Here is an 18,477-nt window from a genome sequence, read left to right as displayed (position 1 = left end):
TGCCTCTCATTAAAGATTAAGCAATTATCATAGCAATGGAAAATGCACAAAAATAACGTGGAACGAGTAGTCACAAGCCAGGATGATTGGCCACCATATCTCTACGACTTGTCTAAATACTTAGCTGCTTACTCCGTCCGCCCTTGTCCTTCTGATTGAGCACAGATCTTCCTTCGGACTCATGACGACGATCCTTCTCCTGCTCCTCGTGGACATTTCCAAATGGCACGCAGTTGTACAGTTCCTTGGAGATGTCCCTTTGTTGTTTTTCGGATGTTGTTGGACCGTATCCAGGAGGGCTAAGAGACTAATGCCGGAGAACTGCAAGTCCCCTGATTTCCCTGCCCTGCCATCGCTTTGCTCCTCCAGGATTTTGCTTCATGATCTGCTGCTGCTGAGAATGGCAACAATCAGCCTTGAGGTTTGGCCACAAGCCAATCTGGGGCAGGACCGCCAGCCCCGAGCCAAAATCCAAACTTCTCTCAGTATCATTCTCGGTGCAGCAGCGACTATACAGGGCACGGACTGCTGCGATTGCCAAGGGGTTAGGTGTAATCCTATTTACGTTAACACGGCTTTGCGTTCCAAAAGAGGGTCGACTTTACCTTAGCTCCGCAGATGAGAAAGTAGCGGCTCTTTTCAGGTGCACGGCAGGATTTCCTGCTGCGTTACGAGCGTTAGAATCGGGATCTGTATATATAACATTTGGGAAAGAAAGGAATCAGGGATCTCCTGTTGCTTCTTGGGTTGCTTCAGAAAATCCAGCCAGGAAAAATGGGCCCAAAGGCTTCATTTAGTGCAACTGGGCAATGTGTCTACATTCATCTTATTGCTATTTTCAATATCCACTTGAAGCAGAAGGTTGGAGCTGTTGGGTGAGTGGGCTTCATAACAAAAGGCCTTCCTCATAAATGCACAGCAGAGTAACTTCTTAGCAGCAGCATGACCCAGCACCAGGAGCCAAAAGTGATCAAAAGAACAGAAACACACAGAGCAATGTTATCTCTTCCATAGGAGGCTTTTCTTTATAGCAAAATAATATGGTTGCACTATTTACAAGAACAAGGTTTGCATAACACAAATAAAGTTCTTTATATTTCCTTCTTTGCTTCCACGTTGGGCTTCTTTCTCATGCAGATAAACAGCTTCACTCTCACAGAGACTCTTCTCACACTGAAATTACACAGGAACTTTACACAGTAGCTTTGTACTGACAGCATCCTTCACACACGATGGCCTTCAACGTGACACTTCTCTCACCAAAGCTTTTCACACCAGACCTACTCACACTGAGGCCTACCTCACACTGAAGCCTTTTTGCCATTGAGGTCTTCTCACACTGAGGGTTCTCTTAGACTGGCACTTCACATGTACTGAGGCAAACTAACACTGAGGCCTTCTCATACTGAGGCCTCCTAACACACTGAAGCCCTTCTCCCACAGAGACCTCTTACAGACTGAGGAGAACTAAGCTACAAGGTTAGGGTTAGGGCAAAATGGCAAAAGAGAAGACTGGGAAGGAAGTCCCTACTATGAATCCAGGGACTGAGTAATTATACACGGGAATTACTCTGCAAAGAATTGTTGTCCATTTAGGACAGCTTCCTAGGTTGTCATATGGCCTTATATTATGTTTTGTTTACCATGCGCACTGCATTTGTGTGGCATGGTATAGATCAGGGGTCCACAAACCTTTTAAACGGAGGGCCAGGTCACAGTCCCTCAAATTGTTGGAGGGCCGGATTATAATTTGAAAAAAACTTGAATTCTTATGCACACTGCACATATCTTATTTGTAGTGCAAAAAACACTTAAAAACAATACAATAATTAAAATGAAGAACAGTTTTAACAAATATAAACTTATTAGTATTTCAGTGGGAAGTGTGGGCCTGCTTTTGGCTGATGAGATAGGATTGTTGTTGTTGTTGTTGTTGTTTACCTTCAAGTCGTTTCAGATTTAGGTTGACCCTGAGCGAGGGCCGGGTAAATGACCTTGGAGGGCCATATCCGGCCCCCGGGCCTTAGTTTAAGGACCCCTGGTATAGATAGTCCTCAGGTTACGGACAAGAGAGGTTCTGCAGATTTGTTCTTAAGCTGAATGTGCATGTAAGGAGGAACAGGGGCATTTTAAGTGTAACTCCATTGAAAAATAAATACAAGATAAATATACAGTGGTTCCTCATCGCGGATGTTACGTTCCAGGACTACCTGCGATAAGTGAAATTCCACAAAGTAGGGGTGCCCCCTCCACTTCCCTCCTCGCCCTCTTTACCTTCCTCTTCCTCCACCTCATTGCCGCCTGGGCCTCTTGCCGCCGACAGCAAGAGGCCCAGGCAGCAACGAAGAAGACAAAGAGGAAGGTAAAGAGGGTGAGAAAAGAAGAAGAGCCACCCTCGGAGGGATGAAGAAGCTTCAGCAAGAGGCCCAGGTGTCAGGATGCCAGGGCTCTGCCTTATTCAGGTAGAGATGAACCAAACAAATACCCAGTTTGTATCAAGCAGTTTAATTAAAACAACACTTACTTTCTGGCTGTTTTAACAGTCCAAAATATAAAACATAAAGATTGCACTCAGCCACAGAATATAAAACAAAAACAGCAAACACTGTTGCAGGTCCATAGACAAAAGATCCAGTCCAGTGGTCAAACGCCGAGAGTTCAATAAACAAAGTCCAGGAATCAAGAGTCTATACGGTAGTCCAAAGCCAGTCCAGAGATTCAAAGTTTCAGGGTTCTAACAGTTCAGGAGACTGGTCAGGATACCGAAAATCCAGAAACCTGGGGGAAAACCAGCAGCATCTACCACCAAAACAAATACTTTTCTCCCCAAGATCAGACCCAAGGCTAGCTCCTTATATCCAAAAACACCCAGCTGCAACCCATCTCTTGCATACTTCCACCCTTAATTGCTTTCACCCATGAACTCTTACTTACAGATTACTCAACCCTTTAGAACTAAGACTTACATTAACCCTTCCATCACCAACTGCTAGGCCTACCACCACCAACCACAATCAACTGCAGAACATGATACGTGGGACCCGCCTACCTGCGTGACCACATCTCTGTGTACGAACCCACACGATCTCTTCGTTCATCTGGAGAGGCCCTACTCACGATCCCACCTCCATCGCAAGCGTAATTGGTGGGGACGAGGGATAGGGCCTTCTCAGTGGTGGCCCCTCGACTCTGGAACTCACTCCCCAAGAACATTAGACATGTCCCAACTCTGGCAGTCTTTAAGAGGAGCCTGAAAACGTGGTTGTTCCAGTGGGCCTTCCCAGAATAAGGAACCCTAAGCAACATGTCCCTAATCGCACTTTACTAATGATCTAGGATTGTCTGCTCGCTCCTTCTCTCTCCAAATACCTATCCTAGTTATATGTCACCTTGTCATGCCCAGTATTTTAAAATTTTAATTATTACATTTGGCCACGCGTCGTGGTGTTATTATTACTGTTTATTGCTTTGTTTATGAGTTTATTTATTGTCTGTATTGCTGTGTTGTTTTTATTGATGTATTTGGGCTCAGCCTTTTGTAAGCTGCACCGAGTCCTCCGGGAGATAGTAGCGGGGTATAAATAAAGATTTATTATTATTATTATCATTATTATCATTATCATTATTATCGGATAGGTAGATTGGGTTCTGGCCCAAGCTACCTATCCGAACGTATCTCTGCCTATGAACCCACCAGGACTCTAAGATCTTCTGGGGAGGCCCTGCTCTCAATCCCGCCTGCATCACAAGCACGGCTGGCAAGGACGAGGAACAGGGACTTCTCTGTGGTGGCCCCTCAGCTGTGGAACGCCCTTCCCGTGGACATTAGATCAGCCCCTTCGTTAATGGTGTTTCGAAGAAAACTAAAAACCTGGCTGTTTGAACAGGCGTTCGGATAAACAGTGCAATGTACATGATGAATAAAGGAAACGGAATTATGGATGACGAATTGGATCACGATTCTAGTTACGAGACGTTAATGTGTTGTTATCGATGTGTCATTATTCTGTATATTATATTGTTAATGGTTTTTAAATTTTGTATGTTGTTGGATTGACTTTTTGCTCTTGTTGTGAACCGCGTTGAGTCGCCTACGGGCTGAGAAACTGCGGTATACAAGCAAAGTAAATAAATAAATAATAATAATAATAATAATTATTATTATTATACATGACACCTGGCAACGAGGTGCCTCACTCTCTTTCACTCAATGTTCCCTCGCTACTTAAATTCCTTTTTTTAATTAATAAAAAGCGAAACAGCAAGTCTGCGATAAGCGAACCGCGAAGTAGCAAGGGACCACTGTATATGCATGCTTTGGATCACATGTTGTTGTTCATTCGTTCAGTCGTCTCCGACTCTTTGTGACCTCATGGACCAGCCCACGCCAGAGCTCCCTGTCGGCCGTTACCGCCCCCAGCTCCCTCAAGGTCAGTCCAGTCACTTCAAGGATGCCATCCATCCATCTTGCCCTTGGTCGGCCCCTCTTCCTTTTGCCTTCCACTTTCCCCAGCATAATTGTCTTCTCCAGGCTTTCCTGTCTCCTCATGATGTGGCCAAAGTACTTCAACTTTGTCTCTAATATCTTTCCCTCCAGTGAGCAGTCGGGCATTATTTCCTGGAGGATGGACTGGTTGGATCTTCTGGTGGTCCAAGGCACTCTCAGAACTTTCCTCCAACACTACAGCTCAAAAGCATCTCTCTTCCTTGGCTCAGCCTTCCCTAAGGTCCAGCTCTCACATCCGTAGGTGACTACAGGGAATACCATGGCTTTGACTAGGCAATGGATCTTTGTTGCCAGTCTGATGTCTCTACTCTTTACTATTTTATCGAGACTGGACATTGCTCTCCTCCCAAGAAGTAAGCGTCTCCTGATTTCCTGGCTACAGTCTGCATCTGCAGTCATCTTTGCACCTAGAAATACAAACCCTGTCACTGCCTCTACGTTTTCTCCCTCTATTTCCCAGTTGTCAATCATTCTTATTGCCATAATCTTGGTTTTTTTGATGTTTAGCTGCAACCCGGCTTTTGCGCTTTCTTCTTTCACCTTGATTAGAAGGCTCCTCAGCCCCTCCTCGCTTTCGGCCATCAGAGTGGTGTCATCTGCATATCTGAGGTTGTTAATGTTTCTTCCAGCAATTTTCACCCCAGCCTTGTATTCATCCAGCCCCGCACATCCTCGCATGATGTGTTCTGCATACAAGTTAAAAAGGTTGGGTGAGAGGATGCAGCCTTGCCGGACGCCTTTCCCAATCTTGAACCAGTCTGTTGTTCCGTGGTCAGTTCTGACTGTTGCTCCTTGGTCCTTGTACAGATTCCTCAGGAGAGAGGGAAGGGGGCTTGGGATGCCCATCCCACCAAGAACTTGCCACAATTTATTATGATCCACACAGTCAAAGGCTTTAGAATAGTCAATGAAGCAGAAGTAGATGTTTTTCTGAAACTCCCTTCCTTTCTCCATTATCCAGCGGATATTGGCAATCTGGTCTCTCGTTCCTCTGCCTTTTCTAAACCCAGCTTGAACATCTGGCAACTCTTGCGCCATGTATTGCTGGAGTCTTCCTTGCAGGATCTTGGATCACATAGGGAAGGGTTAACACCCCTATGGTGTTTATTTTGCAGTCTGTGCTCCTGTTCAGAAGACTTCACCTTGCTTTCTGTCTCTGTGAGAATCGGATTTTGCAAAATTTATCTCGTTGCAGAAACACGGATCATTCTGTGCCTTGTTAACTCTGGCGAGAATGAGACAATCCAAGACCCCAAAGTCTGAGATACCTGTGATTAGCACCTAATCCCTCTTAGACTTTCTCCCCAGCCGCTGAGGCCTCCCGTTTCCGGTGCTGCGGCTGCCGGACCACCTTTAGCTCGGCAGTGCCTAGCAACAGGTTCTTGCAAGTTTAAAAATAGCCGGGGCGTTTCCGACCTGATTTTGGAGTCCATTTCCAAAGGAGAGGCGGTCGTGCATGGTTGGAGGGAGGGACAGCGGTCTCAAACCCCGCTCTGAATCTGTCAGGAATCCAACGAATCGTGTGGCACGGAGCCCAATGAGTTGCCTGCCCATATGCTCCAGAAAACTAGATTATCATCAAAACACAAGGGCTGAGCTAAGAGAGAGTCGGCTTCCCACCCACCCACCAAGAATAATAATAAAAAGAGACTGCTGGGAATAATCTCAGTATCTGGGCAAAAAATAGGTTTGCACACACCTTCTCTAGCACCTGTTTATGGATCTCATTCTGCCACTGAGATAAAATAACATTATATACTGAGGAAGAATGATGTAGGGTAAAGTTGGGAGGAATGAAGGAGGGAGGGAGGAAGAAAAGAATAGGGAGGGAGGGAGGAGGAAGAAGGGAGGGAGGAAGAAGGGAAGGGAAGAAGGGAGGGAGGGAGGAAAGGAAGGAGGGAGGGAGAGGAAAGGAACAAAGGAAGGAAGGAAGATAGGGGGAAAGAGGGAAGGAGAGGAAGGGAAGAAGGGAGGAAAAAGGAAAGAAGAAAACGAAGGAAGGCATGAAAGGAAAGAAGGAAGGATGAAAGGAGGGAGGGGAAGGAAGGGGGCAAATGAAGGAAGGAAGGAGGAAGAGGAAGGAAGGAGATGAAGGAAGGCAGGAAGAAAGGAGCTAAGGAGGAAGAGAGAGAGAGGAAGGAAGGAGACAAGGGAAGGAAGAAGGGAAGGAGGGAGGGGAAGGAAGGAGACAAATGAAGGAAGGAGGGAGGGAGAGTGAGAGAGGAAGGAAGGAGACGAAGGAAGGAAGGAAGGAAGGAAGGAAGGAAGGAAGGAAGGAAGGAGAAGGAAGGAGACAAAGGAAAGAAGGAGGGAAAGAGGGAGGGAGAGAAAGGAAGGAAGGAGGGAAGGAGGGAGGGAGGGAGAGGAAGGAAGGAGGGAGGGAGAGGAAGGAAGGAGACAAAGGAAGGAAGGAAGGAAGGAAGGAGGGAGGGAGGGAGGGAGGGAGGGAGGGAGGGGAAGGAAGGAAGGAGACAAAGGAAGGAAGGAGGGAAGGAGGGAGGGAGAGGAAGGAAGGAGACAAAGGAAGGAAGGAAGGAGGAAAGGAAGGAGGGAGGGAGGGAGAGGAAGGAAGGAAGGAGACAAAGGAAGGAAAGAGGGAAGGAGGGAGGGAGAGGAAGGAAGGAGACAAAGGAAGGAAGGAAGGAGGAAAGGAAGGAGGGAGGGAGGGAGAGGAAGGAAGGAGACGAAGGAAAGAAGGAAGGAAGGAAGGAAGGAAGGAAGGAAGGAAGGAAGGAAGGAAGGAAGGAAGGAAGGAAGGAGGAAAGGAAGGAGGGAGGGAGGGAGAGGAAGGAAGGAGACGAAGGAAAGAAGGAAGGAAGGAAGGAAGGAAGGAAGGAAGGAAGGAAGGAGGAAAGGAAGGAGGGAGGGAGGGAGAGGAAGGAAGGAGACGAAGGAAAGAAGGAAGGAAGGAAGGAAGGAAGGAGGAAAGGAAGGAGGAAAGGAAGGAGGAAGGGAGAGGAAAGAAGGAAAGGAAGGAAGGCAGGCATGCAGGCAGGAGGAAAGAAGGAAGGAAGGAAGGAAGGAAGGAAGGGAGAGGGAGGAAGGAAGGAAGGAAGGAAGGAAAGAAGGAAAGAAGGAAAGAAGGAAAGAAGGAAAAAGGGAGGCAGAGAGAAAAAAGGAAGGAAGGGATAGGGAAAATATCACCCCTGCTCTACCTACAGGACTTTTTAAAGTTGAGGACTGATTTGCCATCTCCATCTTTCATCAATGTCATTTTACCAGGCAGAAAAGCCTAGTTCCATGTTCTTGCTTCCTGTTTCGCCAAGAGCAGACGTTGCCCTTCCCAGCAGCGAGGTTCCTCCGCCTGCTTCCTCCCTCTGCCCTGAAGCCAGCTCCTCTTTGATCTGAAAGCACAACCAGTTCCATCCAATCCAGGGAATGCAAGGGCCATTGCAAGGCCTGCTCAACCACGTCCCGGTCATCCGGTGGGTTGAGGAAGGGACTGGGGATGGCCCTGCCCTTCTTTCCATGGATGGCCAACTCACAGGCTCGTGATAAACGGAACCAGCGACTCAAACATGTTGTTGTCTTATTTCTCAGACATAGAAGCATAACACTAACGTTAGATTCTCGTCTACTTCTTTTCCTATGCAACAGGTGAGATGACCAATGAGATTTGGATCCAGGATTCCCAAAGTCAAAGCCAAAAATCTGAACAAAAGAGGAAAGCTCCAAAAGCCTCATCTCCAGAAATCCGCTGATATAAAAACCCAGCTGTATTATTTTTCCTAATGGCTGATGAAACATCTGCTTGGTGGTTTGTGAACAGATGGGCAAGTGACAAACACACTCGACATAATGGAGAGGGGGGGGGATGTCTCATAGCATGCATGCAAACAGAAAGGAAGAATGCAAAGCAGAAGAGTCAATTGAGATCTAAGGTGATAAAAGGGCCAAAATATCAGGCGTTGGCACATTATAAAAAGCCTCAAAACAGACGAGGTAGCAAACTGACACCCTAGACCAGTGGTTCTCAACCTTCCTCATGCCCCGACCCCTTAATACAGTTCTCATGTTGTGGTGACCCCTAACCATAACAGTTTTTAACCACAACACAGTTTTTAACCATAACCATAACATTATTTTTGTTGCCGCTTCAGAACTGTAATTTTGCTCCTGTTACGAATCGTAACGCAAATATCTGATTTGCTAGATGTATTTTCATTCACTGGACCAAATTTGGCACAAATACCTGATGCACCCAAATTTGAATACTGGTGGGGTTGGGGGAAGTTAATGTTGACATTTGGGATTTATAGTTCATCTACAACCCAGGAGCATTTTGAACTCCACCAAGGATGGAATTGAACTTGGCACACAGAACTTCCATGACCAACAAGAAATACTGGAAGGGTTTGGTGGACATTGACCTTGAGTTTGGGAGTTGTAGTTCATCTACATCCAGAGAGCACTGTGGACTCAAAGAATGATGGATCTGGACCTAACTTGGCACAAATGCTCAATATGCCCAAATGTGAACACTGGTGGAGTTTGGGGGAAATAGACCTTACCATCTGGGTGTTATAGTTGCTGGGATGTATAGTTCACCTAGAGTCAAAGAGCATCTTGAACCCAACCAACAATAAACTTGGGCCAAACTTCCCACACAAAACCCCCATTACCAACAGAAAATATTGTGTTTTCTTATGGTCTTTGGCGACCCCTCTGACACCCCCTCGCGACCCCCCCAGGGGTCCCGACCCCCAGGTTGAGAAACACTGCCCTAGACTCACAACAGCCCACTCAATTCATTTTCTATTCATTTTTGGGAAATGTCGTTTCTCAGCAAAATGATAAATACTGAATCACAGCCAATCCTTTGCCATCTCTGTGCCTCCCACCGTCTTCTCTTGCAACCTATGATTTATAATATTCAGGTACTTTCATGCTGAACTGCCATAAAGCACAAACATCAGTCTTTAGGAAAAGCAGGAAAGCATCCTAAATGCTGAATATCATCCGCTAGCATGGGCAGAGAGTTCCACTGCTGAACAATTCTCAGTCATGAAGTTCTTAAGATCATAAAATGATAGAGTTGGAAGAGACCTGGTGGGCCATCCAGTCCAACTCCATTATGACCAAAAATGGAAAAAAAATGCATTCAAAGCACCCCTGACAGGTGGTCATCCAGCCTCTGCTTCAAAGCCTCCAAAGAAGGAGCCTTTACCACGCTCTGAGGCAGAGAGTTCCATTGCTGAACAGCTCCCGCTTTCAGGAAGTTTTTAGGTCATAGAATGATAGAGTTGGAAGAGGCCTGGTGGGCCATCCAGTCCACCCCCATTCTGCCAAGAGGCAAGAAATTTGCATTCAAAGCACCCCGAACAGATGGTCATCCAGCTTCTGCTTCAAAGTCTCCAAAGAAGGAGCCTCCACCACACTCCGGGGCAGAGAGTTCCACTGCCGAACAGCTCTCACAGTCAGGAAGTTCTTAGATCATAGAATGATAGAGTTGGAAGAGACCTTGTTGGCCATCCAGTCCACCCCCATTCTGCCAAGAAGCAGGAAAATTGCATTCAAAGCACCCCCGACAGATGGCCATCCAGCCTCTGCTTCAAAGGCTCCAAAGAAGGAGCCTCCGGGGCAGAGAGTTCCACTGCTGAACAGCTCCCACAGTCATTCTTAGGTCATAGAATGATAAGAGTTGGAAGAGACCTGGTGGGCCATCCTGTCCAACGCCATTTTGACAAAAAACAGGAAAATTGTATTCAAAGTCCCCTCAACTGATGGCCATCCAGCCTCTGCTTAAAAGCCTCCAAAGAAGGAGCCTCAACCATACTCCAGGGCAGAGAGTTCCACTGCTGAACAGCTCTCACTGTAAAGAAGTTCTTAGAACATAGAATGATAGAGTTGGAAGAGACCTTGTTGGCCATCCAGTCCAACCCCATTCTGCCAAGAGGCAGGAAAATCACATTCAAAGCACCCCTGACAGGTGGTCATCCAGCCATTGCTTCAAAGCTTCCAAAGAAGGCGATTCAACCAAACTCCAGGGCAGAGAGTTCCACTGCTGAACAGCTCTCACTGTAAATAAGTTCTTAGAACATAGAATGATAGAGTTGGAAGAGACCTGGTGGGCCATCCAGTCCACCCCCATTCTACCAAGAGGCAGGAAATTTGCATTCAACACCCCCCCCCCCGATTGCCATCCAGCCTTTGCTTCAAAGCCTCCAAAGAAGGAGCTTCAACCATACTCCAGGGCAGAGAGTCCCACTGCTGAACAGCTCTCACTGTCAGGAAGTTCTTAGATTATAGAATGATAGAGTTGGAAGAGATCTAGTGGGCCATCCAGTCCACCCCCATTCTGCCAAGAGGCAGGAAATTTGCATTCAAAGCACCCCAAACAGATGGTCATCCAGCCTCTGCTTCAAAGTCTCCAAAGAAGGACCCTCCACCACACTCCAGGGCAGAGAGTTCCACTGCTGAACAGCTCTCCCAGTCAGAAAGTTATTTCTAATGTTCAGGTGGAATCTCCTTTCCTGTAGTTTGAAGCCATTGCTCCATTGCATCCTAGTCTCCAGGGAAGCAGAAAACAAGTCTGCTCCCTTCTCCTTATGACTTCTTCTCACATATTTATACATGGCTATCATATCTCCTCTCAGCCTTCTCTTCTTCAGGCTAAACATGCCCAGCTCTAAGCCGCTCCTCATAGGTCTTGTTCTTCAGACCCTGGATCATTTTAATTGCCCTCCTCTGGACACATTACAGCCTAGAGTCAATATCTCTTTTCAATTGTGGTGCCCAGAATTGGACACAATATTCCAGGTGTGGTCTAGCCAAGGCAGAATAGAGCATGGGGAGCATGACTTCCCTGGATCTAGACACTAGACTCCTCTTGATGAAGGATAACATCCCATTGGCATTTTTTGCCGCAGCATCACATTGTTGGCTCATGCTTAACTTGTTGTCCACGAGGACTCCAAGATCTCTTTCACACGTGTTTTTGATCAATCCATGTTGACTATTAGCGATGACCGCATTCCCTTCTAAGTGTTTGCAGACCAAATGCAACACTGCACAGGACTGTCTCCATAAGACACCTGAAAAGTTGCAGGATCATTCAGGATAGGGATAGACCTTGAGCCCTGGTTGATAGGGTTCCTCACAAGTCAAGGATTATGTTGGTGACCTATTGCTCTGTCCTTCGATGCAGAACAAAGCCTGGAATGAGAAAGGGCGCTCCGAGCAGGACATCGCAGCAGGAAAGCATGTAAACGTTCAACACGCTCCTTACAGAATTGTGAATTGTGCGACCCCCTCAGAAAGCAGGGTCTGGGAGGTCCAGGAGGACCTCTTTTGTTCCTGTGGGTTAATGAGATTGGGCCGGGAGCCCAAAGACCCCAAACGAAGCCAAGAGAGACCCTTTGCAACAAAGGGAATCTGCAGACCAACTGTGGCATTGCAAGGGAGGCACATTGCCAGGTCGTCCTTGCTTTGGTTTGAATGACACGCGGAAGCAAGACGGGGATGACTTTGGAGTCACTTGTTCCTCTGTATACACATGCACACATGTCTGTATACACCCAAACCTGTGTGTTTTTCCGTTCAACTTCAGCAATAATGGTGAACCTACTTCTGAACTGCCATGCTTTAACTTCTACTACATTTTTAGCCAAACGAAGAAACGTGTGTGACCAAAAGAATACGAATCTCGTCGCCGATGAAACTCATTGTTAGTTAAACCTATTGTCCTGCAGTCTATCTAGGTCCCGGCTAACAAGATTATTTGAGGCCTGACCTCAGTGCTTTCTGTCTGAAGATTGCAATTACCAGGTTTCCCAGGCTGAGTTCGGCAGGCCCGTCCGCGCCTTCTCGTGTCTGGGAAAGCATTTAGAATTGGCTAGATGGGTGCAATTAGTTACCATCTTTCTGCGCATGGAACATTTTCAGAGGCAGCCCTGGTGCCGAGCCACATTCCCACGCCGGAACCAATGTTCTCTCCTCCAAAAGGAAGACATGCAGGCACCAGATGACATGGCAAGGGCTACAAACATGGGTAGGACACACACCTGCGAGGGAAAAACCATTGCTAGGCCAGGTGAGCTCAAGGACAAGCCTCCTTCAGAAGGTACAGCGGAGGGAGTATGGCCAGAAGATCCAAAGGGGAACAGACCCATGGGAAATAATCATCAGCACCAAAATGACAAAACTAAGATATGTGTGCAAAGAAAAGTGTAAGGTTGCTGTGAGTTTTCCAGACTGTCTGACCATGTCTTCATCCTGGAAAGAAGTGACGAGCGGAGTGCCGCAGGGTTCCATCCTGGGCCCGATCCTGTTCAACATCTTTATTAATGACTTGGATGAAGGGTTAGAAGGCAGGATCATCAAGTTTGCAGACGACACCAAATTGGGAGGGAGAGCCAATACTTCAGAGGACAGGAGCAGGATTCAAAACAATCTTCACAGATCAGAGAGATGGGCCAAAATTAACAAAATGAAGTTCAACAGTGACAAATGCAAGATACTCCACTTTGGCAGGAAAAACGAAATGCAAAGATACAGAATGGGTGACGCCTGGCTCGAGAGCAGTACGTGTGAAAAAGATCTTGGAGTCCTCGTGGACAACAAGTTAAACATGAGCCAACAATGTGATGTGGCGGCAAAAAAAGCCAATGGGATTTTGGCCTGCATCAATAGGAGCCTAGTGTCTAGATCTAGGGAAGTCATGCTCCCCATGCTCTATTCTGCTTTGGTTAGACCACACCTAGAATATTGTGTCCAATTCTGGGCACCACAATTCAAGAGAGATATTGACAAGCTGGAATGTGTCCAGAGGAGAGCGACTAAAATGATAAAAGGTCTGGAGAACAAGCCCTATGAGGAGCGGCTTAAGGAGCTGGGCATGTTTAGCCTGAAGAAGAGAAGGCTGAGAGGGGATATGATAGCCATGTATAAATATGTGGGTTCAGCTTTTGCAATATACTGTATATACTCGAGTATAAGCCTAGGTTTTCAGTACTTTTTTTAGGCTGAAAAAGTCTCCCCCGGCTTATATGCGAATCAAGGTTATTTAATATTTTACCTTGTTGTTGTTGTTGTTATTGTTTTACTTTATTATTGTTGTTATTACATTTATTATTTTACTCTATTTATTATTGTTATTGTTACATTTATTATTTTACTCTATTATTATTATAGAACCATAGAATCAAAGAGTTGGAAGAGACCTCATGGGCCATCCAGTCCAACCCCATTCTGCCAAGAAGCAGGAATATTGCATTCAAAGCACCCCTGACAGATGGCCAAAGGAGCCTCCACCACACTCTGGGGCAGAGAGTTCCCCAGCTGAACGGCTCTCACAATCAGGAAGTTCTTCCTCATGTTCAGATGGAATCTCCTCTCTTGGAGTTTGAAGCCATTGTTCCTTGTCCTAATCTCCATTTAAGCAGTAAACCAGCTTGCTCCCTCCTCCCTGTGGCTTCTTCTCACATATGTATACATGGCTATCATATCTCCTCTCAGCCTTCTCTTCTTCAGGCTAAACATGCCCAGCTCCTTAAGCCGCTCCTCATAGGGCTTGTTCTCCAGACCCTTGATCGTTTTAGTCTCCCTCCTCTGGACACATTCCAGCTTGTCAATATCTCTCTTGAATTGTGGTGCCCAGAATTGGACACAATATTCCAAGTGTGGTCTAACCCGAGCAGAATAGAGCATGGGGAGCATGACTTCCCTGGATCTAGACACTATGCTCCTCTTGATGCAGGCCAAAATCCCATTGGCTTTTTTTGCCACCAAATCACATTGTTGGCTCATGTTTAACTTGTTGTCCACGAGGACTCCAAGATCTTTTCCACACGTACTGCTCTCGAGACAGGCATCGTCCCCCATTCTGTATCTTTGCATTTCATTTTTCTGCCTAAGTGGAGTATCTTGCATTTGTCCCCATTGAACTTCATTTTGTTAGTTTTGGCCCATCTCTCTAATCTGTCAAGATCGTTTTGAATCCTGCTCCTGTCCTCTGGAGTATTGACTATCCCTCCCAATTTGGTGTCGTCTGCAAACTTGATGATCCTGCCTTTTAACCCTTCATCTAAGTCATTAATAAAGATGTTAAATAGGACCGGGCCCAGGACAATCCTGTATTATTGTATTATTTTGGGCTTGGCCTCATTTTAGCCGCCCCGAGTCCCCTTTGGGGAGATGGTGGCGGGTTATAAATAAAGTGTATTAAATAAAGTGCATTATTATTATTATTATTATCATCATCATCATCATCATCATCATCATCATCATCATCATCTCTCCATAACTGCAAAGCACATTTCCCAGTCATAGCAAACTGTATCTACAGATACAGATCCAATGCCAGAGATACAGCTTAATGGTGTAACATTAGAAAACGTTGACCATTTCTGCTCCCTTGGCAGCCACCTCTCCAACAAAGTCAGCACTGACACCGAAATACAACACCGCCTGAGCTCTGCAAGTGCAGCATTTTTCCGAATGAAGCAGAGAGTGTTCGAGGACCGGGACATCCGTAGGGAAACTAAGGTACTTGTCTATAAGGCTATTGTCCTCCCAACCCTGCTATATGCCTGTGAAACATGGACTGTCTACAGACATCAACATTGACACTGAAATACAATACCGCCTGAGCTCTGCAAGTGCAGCATTTTTCCGAATGAAGCAGAGAATGTTTGAGGACCGGGACATCCGTAGGGATACCAAGGTGCTTGTTTATAGAGCTATTGTCCTCCCAACCCTGCTCTATGCCTGTGAAACGTGGAAAGTCTACAGACGTCACATGCAACTCCTGGAACGATTCCATCAGTGTTGCCTCCGGACAATCCTGCAAATCTCTTGGGAAGACAGGCAGATAAATGTCAGCGTGTTGGAAGAAGCAAAGACCACCAGAACTGAAGTGATGGTCCTCCGCCATCAACTCCGTTAGACCGGCCATATTGTCTGGATGCCCGACCATCATCTCCCAAAGCAGTTGTTCTATTCTGAACTCAAGAATGGAAAATGGAATGTTGGAGGACAGGAAAAGAGATTCAAAGATGGGCTCAAAGCCAACCTTAAAAACTCTGGCATAGACACTGAGAACTGGGAAGCCCTGGCCCTTGAACGCTCCAGCTGGAGGTCAACTGTGACCAGCAGTGCTGCAGAATCTGAAGAGGCATGAATGGAGGGTGAAAGAGAGAAACGTGCCAAGAGGAAGGCGTGTCAAGCCCACCCCAACTGGGACCACCTTCCATCTGGAAACCGATGCCTTCACTGCGGGAGAACACGCAGGTCAAGAATAGGGCTCCACGGTCACCTACGGACCCACCGGCAGGACACCGATCTTGGAAGACAATCTTACTCAGACAACAAGGGATCACTTAAGGCAATGTTTCTCAACATGGGGGTCGGGAGAACTGAGGGGGTCGCAAGGGGGTGTCAGAGGTCGTTAAAGACCCTCAGAAAACATAGTATTTTCTGTTGGCCATGGGGGTTCTGTGTGGGAAGTTTGGCCCAATCCTATCGTTGGTAGGGTTCAGAATGCTCTTTGATTTTAGGTGAACTATAAATCCCAGCAACTACAACTCCCAAATGTCAAGGTCTGTTCCCAAACTCTGTGTTCATATTTGGCAATATTGAGTATTTGTGCCATGTTTGGTCCAGATCAATCATTGTTTGAGTCTACAGTGCTCTCGAGATGTAGGTGAACTACAACTCCCAAACGCCAGATCAATGCCTATAAAACCCTTCCAGTATGTTCTGTTGGTCATGGGAGTTCTGTGTGCCAATTCCATCATTGGTGGAGTTCGGAATGCTATTTGATTGTAGATGAACTAGAAATCCCAGTAGCCGCAACTCCCAAATGTCAAGGTCTGTTTCCTCCAAACTCTATCTGTGTTCATATTTGGGAATATTGGGTATTTGTGCCATGTTTGGTCCAGATCCATCATTGCTTGAGTCCACAGTGCTCTCTGGATGTAGGCGAACTACAACTCCCAAACACAAGATCAATGCCTATCAAACTCTTCTAGTATTTTTTGTTGGTCATGGGAGTTGTTTCAATTCCGTCATTGGTGGAGTTCAGAATGCTCTTTGATTCATAGAATCATAGAATCAAAGAGTTGGAAGAGACCTCATGGGCCATCATCCAGTCCAACCCCATTCTGCCAAGAAGCAGGAATATTGCATTCAAAGCACCCCTGACAGATGGCCATCCAGCCTCTGTTTAAAAGCTTCTAAAGAAGGAGCCTCCACCACACTCCGGGGCAGTGAGTTCCACTGCTGAACGGCTCTCACAGTCAGGAAGTTTTCCTCGTGTTCAGATGGAATCTGCTCTCTTGTAGTTTGATTGTAGGTGAACTATAAATCCCAGCAACTACAACTCCCAAATGATAAAAATAAACTACAACTCCCAAATGCCAAATTTTGTCCAAACACAAGACCAATGCTTATCAAACCTTTCCAGTATTTTCTGTTGGTCATGGGAGTTCTGTGTGGCAAGTTTGGTTCAATTCCATTGTGGGTGGAGTTCAGAATGCTCTTTGATTGCAGGTGAACTATAAATCCCAGCAACTACAACTCCCAAATGACAAAACCAATCCCCCCACAAACCCTATCGGTATTCCAATTTGGGCATATGGGGTATTTATGCCAAATGTGGCCCAGTGAATGAGAATACATCCTTCGTATCAGATATTTGCATGACTATTCATAACAGTCACAAAATGACCGTTACGAAATTGCAGCAAAAATAATGTTATGGTTGGGGGTCAGCACAACATGAGGACTTGTATTAAGGGGTCACGGCATTGGGAAGGTTGAGACAGTGGTGAGAACCTAAGCTTGGAAAAAGAGCAGGAAAGGACACACCAAACCCTGTAATGCACATTTCCCAGTCTCAAAACACTCTGAATCTACAGGGTTGAGAACCCGCAGCATGCAGCTTTGGAGGAGTGATGGATTGCACTGCAAAGGCTGCTTGCTAGCCGGGATCCCATTGCGCAAACTCTCCCAAACTCTGCAAAGCATCAGCCAAGAAGCTGCAGTGCTTCCCAGTCTCTCCAGACCTCTCTTTTCTGTATACGAAGCAAAGGAAAAGGTCACCCGACGTCTCACTTACTTCTGTGAAGCCTTCGTGCAGAATGTCCAGTAAATTTCCCCGGGCCAAACAGGCCAGCATTCTTCCAAAGGGTCAAGCTTTCAAAATTTCCAACCGCCTTCTTTTCCTCCTTCTCTTCCTCCGAAAGACAAAGCCGTGCAGCTCGTGGGGGACCTCATTCATAGTAGTCCCATATGTGCCGCCCTGAACTGCGAACAGGATACTTGAGCCAAAGTCGAGGAGGAGGCGCGCACTGGGCATGCCCAGGAGGGAGCCACTCCGGTCAGAGAGGGATGTCGCACACACGGCTCCGTTCCTATAGAAACACTCCCGCCACCGCCAATGGTGCTAGTGATGAGGATCCGATGCTGCAGGCCGGTCAGGGAAAACATCTGAAACCTATTTCCAGAGCCTGGCCCCTCCATCTGATACACAACAGGCTCTGAGCCGTGAGGAGGAGGAATTGCACAACTGGCAGCCCACAGACCCTCAAGTTGGGAAAAGGAAGGAACTTTGAATCAACTTTGCAGAAAGAAAAGAGAGACGTCAACATCACTTCCAGGTTATGCTCGACTTAGAAATTACACGTCCAGTCCTATGCAACTGACCTTCTTTCTGTGTTTCCCAGACAACACTCTCCCTTGAGCGCCCTAACTGGAGGTCAGCTGTGACCAGCAGTGCTGCAGAATTCAAAAAGGCAAGTTATGCTCGACTTAGAATTTACACGTCCAGTCCTATGCAACTCACCTTCCTTCTGCGTTTCCCAGACAACACTCTGCCTTGAGCGCCCTAACTGGAGGTCAGCTGTGACCAGCAGTGCTGCAGAATTCAAAAAGGCAAGTTATGCTCGACTTAGAATTTACACGTCCAGTCCTATGCAACTCACCTTCCTTTTGCGTTTCCCAGACAACACTCTGCCTTGAGCGCCCTAACT

At 46.6% G+C, this 18,477-nt stretch overlaps 1 protein-coding gene across 8 annotated transcripts in view; it reads right to left on the bottom strand.

Moving 5' to 3' along the window:
* The window catches only part of DIXDC1 (DIX domain containing 1), a 96,171-nt gene extending 78,291 nt beyond the window's left edge, over positions 1-17,880 (bottom strand). For 3 of the 8 annotated variants that reach the window (XM_060787196.2, XM_060787197.2, XM_060787200.2), the window contains exon 1: positions 133-550. In XM_060787196.2, the coding sequence (XP_060643179.2) occupies positions 133-216 (84 nt within the window). In that variant the 5' untranslated portion in view covers positions 217-550. Of the gene's footprint in view, positions 1-132; positions 551-7,666; positions 7,790-17,564 lie in introns of those variants that run through there. The other 5 variants (XM_067470795.1, XM_060787201.2, XM_067470798.1 and 2 more) reach the window with 3 other exon arrangements.
* Between the last annotated feature and the right edge of the window lie 597 nt (positions 17,881-18,477).

The sequence above is a fragment of the Anolis sagrei genome, chromosome 7 (assembly GCF_037176765.1).
Source record: "Anolis sagrei isolate rAnoSag1 chromosome 7, rAnoSag1.mat, whole genome shotgun sequence".
Classification (NCBI taxonomy): domain Eukaryota; kingdom Metazoa; phylum Chordata; class Lepidosauria; order Squamata; family Dactyloidae; genus Anolis; species Anolis sagrei.
Note: the sequence above shows the minus strand (reverse complement) of the source record. Positions and strands in the feature narration are given on the sequence as shown.